The 12,366-nt window shown below is 43.3% G+C and overlaps 1 protein-coding gene across 4 annotated transcripts in view; it reads right to left on the bottom strand.

Moving 5' to 3' along the window:
• LOC115136131 (vasodilator-stimulated phosphoprotein-like) overlaps positions 1 to 12,366 on the bottom strand; it is a 59,029-nt gene that overhangs the window by 10,028 nt on the left and 36,635 nt on the right. For all 4 annotated transcript variants that reach the window (XM_029671595.2, XM_029671594.2, XM_029671596.2 and 1 more), the window contains exons 5-8: positions 5,905 to 6,214; positions 5,356 to 5,459; positions 5,155 to 5,203; positions 3,370 to 3,400 (exon numbers count right to left, since the gene is read on the bottom strand). In XM_029671595.2, coding sequence (XP_029527455.1) covers positions 3,370 to 3,400; positions 5,155 to 5,203; positions 5,356 to 5,459; positions 5,905 to 6,214 — 494 coding nt within the window. The remainder of the gene's footprint in view (positions 1 to 3,369; positions 3,401 to 5,154; positions 5,204 to 5,355; positions 5,460 to 5,904; positions 6,215 to 12,366) is intronic.

The raw sequence follows: 12,366 nt of genomic DNA, 5'->3' as shown, positions 1-12,366 counted from the left end.
GATGCTCTCGATGTTGCAGCTGTTGAACCTTTTGAGGATCTGAGGATCCATGCCAAATCTTTTTAGTTTCCTGAGGGGGAATAGGCTTTGTTGTGCCCTCTTCACGACTGTCTTGGTGTGTTTGGACCATTCTAGTTTGTTGTTGATGTGGACACCAAGGAACTTGAAGCTCTCAACCAGCTTCACTACAACCCCGTCGATGAAAATGGGGGAGTGCTCGGCCCTCTTTTTCCTGTAGCCCAGCTGAGCTGTAGTCAATGAATAGCATTCTCACATAAGTGTTCCTTTTCTCCAGGTGGGAAAGGGCAGTGTGGAGTTCAATAGAGATTGCATCATCTGTGGATCTGTTTGGGCAGTATGCAAACTGGAGTGGGTCTAGGGTTTCTGGGATAATGGTGTTGATGTGAGCCATTACCAACCTTTCAAAGCACTTCATGGCTACGGACATGAGTGCTACGGGTCTGTAGTCATTTAGGCAGGTTGCCTTTGTGTTCTTGGACACAGGGACTATGGTGGTCTGCTTGAAACATGTTGGTATTACAGACTCAATTATGTTCAACTCATGTTGAAAATGTCAGTGAAGACACTTGCCAGTTGGTCAGCACATGCCCGGAGCACACGTCCTGGTAATCTGCCTGGCCCCGCAGCCTTGTGTATGTTGACCTGTTTAAAGGTCTTACTCACATCGGCTAAGGTGAGCGTGATCATACAGTCGCCCAGAACAGCTGATGCTCTCATGCATGCCTCAGTGTTGCTTGACTCGGAGCGGGCATAGAAGTGATTTAGCTCGTCTGGTAGGCTCGTGTCACTGGGCAGCTCACGGCTATGCTTCCCTTTGTAGTCTGTAATAGTTTGCAAGCCCTGCCACATGAGATGAGCGTTGGAGCCGGCGTAGTATGATTCAGTCTTAGCCCTGTATTGACGCTTTGCCTGTTTGATGGTTCGTCGCAGAGCATCGCAGGATTTCTTGTAAGCTTCTGGGTTAGAGTCCCGCACCTTGAAAACGGCAGCTCTACCCTTTAGCTCAGTGCGAGTGTTGCCTGTAATCCATGGCTTCTGGTTGGGGTATGTACTTACAGTCACTGTGGGGACGACGTCCTCAATGCACTTAATGATAAAGCCAGTGACTGATGTGGTGTACTCCTCAATGCCATCGGAAGAATCCCGGAACGTTCCAGTCTGTGATAGCAAAACAGTCCTGTAGTTTAGCATCTGCTTCACCTGACCACTTTTTTTTATAGACCGAGTCACTGGATATTCACATAGGATATTACAGTTTTTGATGTGCCGTTGGTAGGATATTTGTGATTGTACCTCTTCTAGTTTATTGTCCAATGATTGCACGTTGACGAGTAGTATTGACGGTAACGGCAGCTTTCCCACTCACCTTTTCCGGGTCCTGACCAGGCATCCAGCTCTTTGTCCTCTACACCTGCGTCGCTTCCTCTTGCAAATAACGGGGATGTCGGCCCTGCCGGATGTTTGGAGAATGTCTTGTGCGTCTTGTTTGTTGAAGAACAAATCTTCGTCTAATCAGAGGTGAGTGATCACTGTCCTGACATCCAGAAGCTCTTTTTTTGCCGTAAGATACGGTTGCAGAAACATTATGAACAAAATAAGTTTCAAATAACGCGAGAAACCCCCACATAATAGCACAATTGGTTGGGTGCCCGTAAAACTGCTGCCATTTCTTCCGGCGCCATTTTAATCCAAGTAAAACATGTCCTGTCTTAGCTCAGTTAGGATCACCACTTCATTTTAAGAATGTGAAATGTCAGAATAATAGAGAGAATGATTTATTTCAGCTTTTATTTAGTTCATCACATTCTCAGTGGGTCAGGGGTTTACAAACACTCAATTAGTATTTGGTAGCATTGCCTTTAAATTGTTTAGCTTGGGTCAAACGTTTTGGGTAGCCTTCCACAAGCTTCACACAATAAGTTGGGTGAATTTTGGCACCTTCCTCCTGACAGAGGAAGGCCTCCTTGCTTGCAAACAATTTTTCAGTTCTGCCCACAAATGTTCTATGTGATTGAGGTCAGGGCTTTGTGATGGCCACTCCAATATCTCGACTTTGTCCGTAAGACATTTTTTCACAACTTTTAAAGTATGCTTGGGGTCATTGTCCGTTTGGAAGACCCATTTGCGACCAAGCTTTAACTTGACTGACGTCTTGAGATGTTGCTTCAATATATCCACAAAATGTCCTTCCTCATGATGCCATCTACTTTGTGAAGTGCACCAGTCTCTTCTGCAGCAAAGCACCCCCACAACATGATGCTGCCACCACCGTGATTCACGGTTGGGATGGTGTTCTTCAGCTTGCAAGCCTCCCCCTTTTCCTCCAAACATAACAATGGTCATTATGGCCAAACAGTTCTATTTTTGTTTCATCAGACCAGAGGACATTTCTCCAAAAAGTACGATCTTTGTCCCCATGTACAGTTGCAAACCGTAGTCTGGCTTTTCTATGGTGGTTTTGAAGCAGTGGCTTCTTTTCTGAGCGGCCTTTCAGGTTATGTCTATATAGGACTCGTTTTACTGTGAATATAGATACACTTTTGTACCCGTTTCCTCCAGCGTCTTCACAAGGTCCTTTGCTGTTGTTCTGGGATTGATTTGCACTTTTCGCACCAAAGTACGTTCATCTCTAGGAGACAGAACGAGTCTCCTTCCTGAGCGGTATGACGACTGCGTGGTTCCATGATGTTTATACTTGCATACTATTGTTTGTACAGATGAAAGTGGTACCTTCAGGCATTTGGAAATTGCTCCCAAGGATGAACCAGACTTGTGGAGGTCTACAATTGTTTTTCTGAGGTCTTGGCTGATTTCCCCATGATGTCAAGCAAAGAGGCATTGAGTTTGAAGGTAGGCCTTGAAATACATCCACAGGTACACCTCCAATTGACTCAAATGATGTCAATTAGCCTATCAGAAGCTTCTAAAGCCATGACATAATTTTCCGGAATTTTCCAAGCTGTTTAAAGGCATAGTCAATTTAGTGTATGTAAACTTCTGACCCACTAGAATTGTGATACAGTGAAGTAATCTTTCTAAACAATTGTTGGAAAAATGACTTGTCATACAAAGTAGATGTCCTAACTGACTTGCCAACACTATAGTTTATTAACAAGTCATTTGTGGAGTGGTTGAAAAACGAGTTTTAATGACTCCAACCTAAGTGTATGCATGTAAACTTCCGACTCCAACTGTATGCATGTATGCATGTCTGTATGTATTCAGCCATTACATTTTACAAACAGTTAGCAGGCCAACTCATTGATCCTGCTTTCTGGAACAGCTCCCAGGTACATGATGAGTCAAACACAAAAAGAATGGACTGAAGACTTCAGTGGATCTACTCACCACCTTGGCCTGAGGACTTTGAGGAGTCTTCCTAAAATCACAGAGAAAGAAAATGACATTGTGTCATCCCTTTACTATGCACATATGTTTTTAACCATAGTTTGACTTGTAGCTTACACACACATTCTTAAAAGCAGAGGTATAAAGTATTTTTGGGGGGGTATCTGTACTTCACTATTTATATATATTTGACTACTTTTACTTCTCTAAATTCCTTAAGGAAAATGTATGGAGTAAAAAGTATATTTTCTTGACACCCAAAAGTACTCGTTATATTTTGAATGCTTAGCAGGACAGGAAAAAGGTCCAATTCACAGACTTATCAACAGAACATCCCTGGTCATCCCTACTGCCTCTGATCTGGTCGAATCACTAAACACACATGCTTCGTTTGTAAATTATGTCTGAGTGTTGGAGTGTGCCTTTGGCTTTCCGTAAAAATATATATATTTTTTAAATTAAGAAAAATGGTGCCGTCTGGTTTGCTTAATATAAGGAATTTGAAATTATTTATACTTTTACTTTTGATACTGGAGTATATTTTAAACCAACTACTTTGAGACTTTTACTGAAGTAGAATTTTACTGGGTGACTTACCTTAATAAAAAATAACTCAAGAAAAAGTATCTTTACGTTTACTAGGGTATGACAATTGGGTACTTTTTCCACCACTGCTTAAAACCTCTTAAGGATCTGCCCCTTTTAAAAAAAGATTTTTAACCTAAAATGACATAACCAAATATAACTGCCTGTATTCTCTGGCCCTGAAGCAAGATAAGCATAGTATTGGTACCATTTGAAAGGAAACACTTAAATGTGTGGAAATATTAAAGGAATGTAGGAGAATATAACCCAATTTATCTGGTAAAAGATAATACGAAAAAACAAACTGTTTTGTATTTTTTTTGTACCATCATCTTTGAAATGCAAGAGAAAGGCCATAATGTATTATTCCAGCCCAGATGCAATTTAGATTTGAGCCACTCTGTGGCAGCAGTGTATGTGCAATGTTTTAGACTGATTCAATGAACCATTGCATTTCTGTTCAAAATGTTGTATCAAGACTGCACAAATGTGCCTAATTTGTTTATTAATAACTTTATGTTCAAAATTGTGCACTCTTCTCAAACTATAGCATGTTATTCTTTCACTGTAATAGCTACTGTAAATTGAACAGTGCAGTTAGATTAACAAGAATTTAATCTTTCTGCCCATATCAGATATGTCTATGTCCTGGGTAATTGTCTGGTTACTTACAACCTCATGCTAATCGCATTAGCCTACGTTTTTTAAACCTCCCGCTTTGGGCTGGATGTGTCAAGGTCTAGTTTGCATTCAAGCCTCAGTTTTGGATTTAAAACATTTTGTGACACTGTGCGGGCCTCCTTCTCTTCCAATGTCTAGTTCCTACATATATAATCTATGAGCAGAATTACTGTTTCCCTCAATTAGCCACAAAATCCCTAGTGTGAAAGAGACTTTTGTTGAAGTTGTCTCGGGCCATTTTCATTACATTGCCCCCCACGTGGGCCAGTCCCCTAGCAATTTGAGTTCCAGCCTATGAGCTTCAACCACTTGCATTTGAGTGACAGCTAGCAAGAGGTCTGCCCAGCGTAATCCAGTGAAGTTACAGGGCTGGCCCAAAGGCTCATTTGACACAGCAGAGACAGAGAGTAATAACGTGGTACGCACACGTGACGTAGTACGCAATTACCGGAGAATCTCTTTAAGGATTTATGAGAGGAGGATTGTTGTCTCTACAAAGATCATTGACAGGAGACTTACATTGCCGGGCTCATCCTTCTTTGCGCCTGGATTATCGGACATTTTCTTCCTGCATACAAAGATACACAATGAAGACGAGGTCTAAGCCTCAGCAATCACACACATGCACAGTCATATGATCGTAAACGTCACACACAACGTTAACACATCACACACACTCGTCCAGGCCGACATTTAACAAAGACTGAGACAGTGGCTCACCGTCGGGCCAGGATGGCACTCATCTCCCCCATCAGATTTCCTCCCCCACCACCTCCTCCTCCTCCTCCTCCCGATGTAGGAAGTGCCGCCGCACCACTATCTTCCTACAGAGAGAGACAGGCTCAGTTTCAATATTTTAAAATGCACCCTTCTTTCCTGCCTTCCTTGAAGAAATCACTAATCTGGGACTAAGATTTGAGAAAGGTGGAAACCATGTCTTCATCTACAGTATATCCATGCACTTAAAGACCAGGGATTACCTCAAGAAAAGGGTGGAAGAAAAGATGCATTTGAAAGTTGTTCGACTCACTGAATCACTGGTGTTCACTGAATTTTCAACATGCATCAACAATGGAATATCAAGTAAAAGAGATGCGTTCCAGGTCTTTTTGAAGGTTCGATGCCTGCACAATTCAAAGAAGATGTTCTATATGATATTGCCGTGGCTCTTGAGACGTTAAATACTTCCCCAGGCCTCGTCAGATCTGGTCAGATGCACAGCATGACTGCAATGAAGACTACCTGGAAAACGTCTGACACGGGTCTCACCTTCGTGGATTTGCGTAGTTTGGCTCCTGCCAGGGCAGCAGCTAGTCCACCGGGATCACCGAGACCCCCTCCATCCCCCCCTCCTCCTGGCAGAGGTGGGGCAGGTGGCGCCCCGGACCCAAGGGGTGGTGGGGGGCCAGGTGGGGGTGGAGGGCCAGCAGGTGGGGGGCCTGGGGGTGGTGGCGGGCCTGGGGGAGGCGGGGGTCCACCGGGGGCTGAGGGAGGGGCATGCGGGGCGGGTGGGGCTGTAGGAGGGATGGCTGCGGCCTGTCTCTCTCTCTCCTGCTGCTCCTGCCTCTGCAGCTCCATTCTATGAGGTGAGAGACAGACAGGGTTCTTTATATCGGTTAATGTTCAGATGTAGGAGCTTTTCATTTGAGCCAGTTTGCTACAGCAGGACAAAAATCCAGCAGCAACAGGAAATGCAAATGATTACGTACATTTTTCGTATGGGAAAATAAAGCCTGAAATTTCAAAATGGAACTTCAGAAAGTTCTCCTGCAACAGGGTTATCAAATTAAGATCCTACATCTGTATAAACAGGCACACACAAAGGTGTATACACGCATACACAAAAAATGAAAGACTCATGATTGCATATTATTTACACATTATCTTCGCATCATCTACACACCATACCACCCATGTACAATGTAAGATCACTATTATAACTTACTGTGTGGTACTGTAGATTAGTGTTTTAAATCAAATTATATATGTCACACACACCAAATACAACCTTACTGTGAAATGCTTACTTACAAGTCCTTAACCAAACATGCAGTTCAAGAAATAGAGTTAAGAAAATATTTACTAAATAAAATGTAAACAATTTAAAGTAGCACAAAATTGCATAACAATAACGAGGCTGGTACCGGTACCGAGTCAATGTGTGGGGGTACAGGTTAGTTTGTACATGTAGGCTGGGGTAAAAAGTGACTCAAATAAACAGTGAGTAGCAGCAGTGTAAAAATAAAGGGGGGGTGTTAATGTAAATAGTCCGGGTGGCACTGTAGATTAGAGTGCGTTAGTGTGTGGTAATGTAGAATCTATTGTGCCATTTAGCAGACACTTTTATACAAAGCCACTAACATTAGGAAATTGAACCCAGCGCCCATGCTCTACCAACTGAGCCACACAGAACAGGACTGCGTTAGTGTCAGGGTTAGATGTCAGTGACAGTCATAATAGGGGAATTGCAACAAAGACACAGAACTTGTCATGGAGCACCGTGTTAGTATACTAGTATACTTTTAAGAAAACCAGTGCTAAAGGGAGATTACATGCACTAGCATGCTAAAATAAGCTTCACTAAAACGAAAAACCCACAAGTATAAACAGGTGATTAAGCTGATCTTCTGTTGATACCAGACAGCTGAAGCTATCGTCTAGAATCTTTATTCCCACACCAATGAGTTATCAACCTATCAGGAGAATTGGAAATTTAGGTTGATGCATGTAAAATACTGATTTTAAGAACAGGGGAGTAGTAGGCCTATGTGTGCTATTTGAAAAAGCTTTAGACTACATTTTCATTTATAAAAAAATATAGATAACGGTTTTTGAATACTCCTACTAACTACACTAACAGTACTATTTGTGACGTAAATATAGTTAGTATGCCAAAAGTCCTAGGATGTCGTACTAAATTCACCAAAATACAAAGTATACAAGCAGTGGACACGATTTCCGTGCTTTTAGGGCCCATAATGCAATTCTTCAGATAATGGGCTTGGCTTCACAACGTTTTCAGATTTGAAGAAAATGGCGGAAAATATGCAGCCGAAGTCCTTTAACTAATTATGACAAATGTTAAGCAATGTAAGAAAGTAATGACTTTTCAAATAAGTTAAGTTACACGTTATGTTGCCTGACAATTTGTTAGCTACGCTATCCTTACGAACCGCGTAGCATTACAGTATGTACCGGTATGTTAGCTAGTTACCGTCCTAACCAACATTAGTTGGCTACTAATAAAACTAACTAACAACCCAACGTTTATTGATTTGATTGTTCACGTTATTCTTAGGGGGTATTAGTCGTTGTGAGTTCTCAATGGACATGGTTAATTCTGGCTATCTACTCCGATTTCAGAGAACTCTTGTCTGGGTGTGGCAGAGCGCAGAATAACTGATGGATTTACGAACGCTCAACACCCGTTGAATATTTTAATATGGCCAGTGTCAGTAAACGTCGACAAAAACAAGCATAATTAAATTGTTGCCAGCAGCACAGTTACAGTCACCAACGCTCTGGATAACATGAAAACTGCCAAACCGGCTCTGCTAGGCCGAGTAAAATGGTCAGAGTGAGGTGCTCTCTCATTTGTGTCTGGAAGTAGCTAGCAAGCTAGCCAACGTTAGCTTGGGAGCTTGACTGCCGTTGTGAGGTCAGAACACTCTAATCCGATCAACCCTACTCCTCGGCCAGAGCGTCCAGTGTATGCTCCGAAAGCGAAACGCTCTGAATTTACAAACGGACAATCTGACAACGCTCTGGATTTGTGCACTCGAACTCCAGATTGAATTTATGAACACACCTAAAACCATAAAATGTCTAGCTTTGTTATTCTAACAAGCTAGCAAGAGGTTGCATAGCAACAGCATCAACTTCTGGTAGACAGGCAAAGCAATAGTACGCTCAACTGAAAGGATACCGTTCGTTTAAGGTATAAACTAAACTATAACTAATAGTATACTCTTTTAAGTATGTAGTATGTTAATAAGGGTATTCGGACACAGTTTATATAACCCATCAAGATTGACCTGGTTTAGTTAAACATTTCAAATATGGACAGTGCAGGGATATCCGGCCAGGTCTTGATAAGAAATTACGATACTTTTTAAATACAAATTGTAATTACCCAAGAAAACTGTACCCGGTAACTGAACTAAATGACTATCGCCGTTCACTTCTGTCACCATGAACGGCTTTAAGAGACTAGTCAAGGATCATATCACCTCTACCTTACTGGACACAGACCCACTTCAATTTACTTACCACCCCAACAGATCCACAGACAATGCATGGCTTTGTGATGGCCACTCAAACACCTCGACTTTGTTGTCCTTCAGCCATTTATTTTATTTGACCACCTTTTTCTCCCCAATTTCGTGGTATCCAATTGTTAGTAATTACTATCTCGTCTCATCGCTACAACTCCTGTGCGGGCTCGGGAGAGACGAAGGTTGAAAGCCATGCGTCCTCCGAAACACAACACAACCCAACCAAGCCGCACTGCTTCTTAACACAGCGAGAGCCTCCAACCCGGAAGCCAGCCGCACCAATGTGTCGGAGGAAACACTGTGCACCTGGCTAACTTTGTTAGTGTGCACTGCGCCCGGCCCGCCACAGGAGTCGCTGGTGCGCGGTGAAACAAGGATATCCCTACCGGCCAAACCCTCCCTAACCACGCTAGGCCAATTGTGCGTCACCCCACGGACCTCCCGGTCGTGGCCGGCTTCGGCAGAGCCCGGGCGCGAACCCAGAGTCTCTGGTGGCACAGCTAGCGCTGCGATGCCCTAGACAACTGCGCCACCCGGGAGGCCCGTCCTTAAGCCATTTTGCCACAACTTTGGAAGTATGCTTGGGGTCATTGTCCATTTGGAAGACCCATTTGTGACAAAGCTTTAGCTTCCTGACTGATGTCTTGAGATGTTGCTTCAACATATCCACAAAATGTCCTCCTCATGATGCCATCGATTATGTGAAGTGCACCAGTCCCTCCTGCAGCAAAGCACTCCCACAGCATGATGCTGCCACCCCGGTGCATCACGGTTGGGATGGTGTTCTTCAGTTTGCAAGCCTCCCCCTTTTTCCTCCAAACATACCGATGGTCATTATGGCCAAACAAGATGTTTTGTTCATTAAAATAACATCAAATTGATCAGAAATACAGTGTAGACATTGTTAACCTCTTGCTCCTACCTGGCACGCAGGCGTCCCATCTAGAGCTCTGGAAATGCAAATGCGCTACGCTAAATGCTAATAGTATTAGTTAAAACTCAAACGTTCATTAAAATACACATGCAGGGTATTGAATTAAAGCTACTGTTACGGATACAGTTATCCGGTGTGTGTGTGTGTATCCTGTGTGTGTTTCTTTTCTCTCCTTCTCCCCTCACAGGTGAAAATCATCACTCCCCAATCAGTCAACAATCAATCATCAATCAGAAGACACACCTCCTCCTATTTCCTACCCTATCACAGTTCCTTCCCCATGGTTTAAAAACCCCATCATTTGTTTGTTCTAGAACTCAATCTCTAGCTCAATCTCTCTGTAAATGCCATGTCTGTAGGTCTCTGTGTTTCACTCTCGCTTTGTGTCTTAAACCTCTCTTTTGTTTAAAGCACCTCCATAGCACTTTGTCATCACCTGTGAGTATTGTTTTTGGTTATGGTGTTTGTTTGTTGCTGGTGGGAAAAGGGGGAAACCAAGACAAGTCGCCCATGGGCATACACTACCCGTAGGTGAACTTTGTTAAATACACTAGTTAGAACTGGGCGGACCACCCACTGTATTTTTGGTTAGTTAGTTAGCTGTTGTTAAAGTAGGCTAGTCTAGCTTAGGGGTGTTTTAGAATACTTATTGTTTCTTTCCTTGGGTCCAGCTCAGCCCCTTTTCCTGCTCCCCCCATTACCGTGCGTTTATAAATAAACCTAGAGTTTGACGGTAGATTTCTGTTGTCGTGGTTATTTCGTGCACACTTTTACTTTGTCACAATAATAATTTGCATGAGTTATGTTATGGGTCTCATTACCATCCCCCCTAGACTGTCGGGCCAAAAGGAATTCGTAACATAAGTGGAGCCTCGTCCGGGATCTGTCATAACTAACACCCATGCCGCTCATGTAGATTGTTGTAGTGGTATAGTTCAGTGTTGAGCGTCATAGCTGAAGTAGCATTAGTGTTTGCTATTTTCTTTGGCACTTGTGAAGTAGTGTAAAAGGACTACTTTTGATTTGAAATCCTTTTTGGATAACCCTTCGTGGGAGGTTTTCGACAAATGTCGTAGAGTTGATTTAATGACCTTGGCTGACCATTATTCAGTATCGATTCCGCAGAGTTTAGTTAAGGCGGAGGTTAAACGGCTAGTATTAAATGTATTGTTGGAAGAGCAGGTGCTTGTGTTACCGCTGCCCGAGTCTACTACCCCTGTAGGGGATGTTGCTGCTCCTGTAAGCCCATTGGTGTCTGATAATGAGGGCGGGGCTAAAACACCAGCCACATTGTCCCGTTTTGATCCACTATCCCCACTGTCAAATGGTGATGCCAGGAGGGATGTCGGTTTAGCACAGTTCCAACTGGAGGTGGAAGAGAGAGCCCAAATTAGGCGAGAGACTCTCCAGTTGGAGATGTGTAAAATAGAGGCAGAAAAAGAACGAGAACAACGGCATTTGGAGATGTGTAAAATTGAGGCAGACAGAGAACAAAGGCAGTTGGAGTTCAAAATGCGCCAGATGGAAATGGAGGCAGAGACAGCGAGGCTAGCCTCCGGTCCTATTGTGCCTGTTTGTGAGCCGTCCTCACCTGCTGTGTCCTCAAACACGTTTGACATTAGTAGGCAGATTGCCTTAGTACCTTTGTTCAGAGTCAGAGGTTGACTCCTATTTTTGTGTATTTGAGCGTATAGCCGTAGCATTGAAATGGCCTGAAGAGGTATGGTGCCTATTACTTCAGTGTAAATTAACTGGTAAAGCCCAAGAGGTTTTGTCAGCGCTACCTCTGGAGGACAGTTTGAATTATGAAGTGGTCAAAGCTACTGTTCTTCGTGCCTATGAGCTTGTGCCTGAGGCATACCGACAGAGATTTAGGTCTCATAGAAAGTCTTCTAGTAAGACTTATGTGGAATTTGCTAGAGACAAGGGAAATCTGTTTGATAAATGGCATGCTGCTAGTAAGGTAACTGATTTCAACTCTCTCCGGGAGTTAATCTTGTTGGAAGAGTTTAAAAATTGCTTACCCGAACGCATTGTAGTTTACCTAAACGAACAGAAAGTATCCTCCCTGGCAGAAGCGTCTGTGTTGGCAGACGAGTTTGTGTTGACGCACAAGAGTGTGTTTTCGGCCCAAACTGAGAGTAGAGCCACTGAGTTTCCTACCTTTAGCCCTAGTCGGCCAGCAGTAGTATATCAAGCACGCCAGAAGAATGAGCGTCCCTGTTTCTATTGTCATAAAGTAGGACATATGATTAATGATTGCTTCCTGCTTAAACGCAAACAAGGGATGCCTCTTCGTGCCAAACCACCAACAGGTGTTGCTCTAATTCGTACGGTTGTGAGGTCTGCAACAAAACAGGTGCCTCAGGGTAACTGTAGTTTGAAAGTCTCAGTCCCCGACCGCAGTTATGAACCATTCATTTTCGAGGGGTTTGTGTCCCTAACGAATGACGAAGCGTCTCAACGACCGGTTAAAATCCTTAGAGATACTGGTGCGGCGCAGTCGTTTATATTGTCTGATGT

Source organism: Oncorhynchus nerka, linkage group LG10 (assembly GCF_034236695.1).
Source record: "Oncorhynchus nerka isolate Pitt River linkage group LG10, Oner_Uvic_2.0, whole genome shotgun sequence".
Classification (NCBI taxonomy): Eukaryota; Metazoa; Chordata; class Actinopteri; order Salmoniformes; family Salmonidae; genus Oncorhynchus; species Oncorhynchus nerka.
This window is presented reverse-complemented; position numbering and strand designations above follow the sequence as displayed.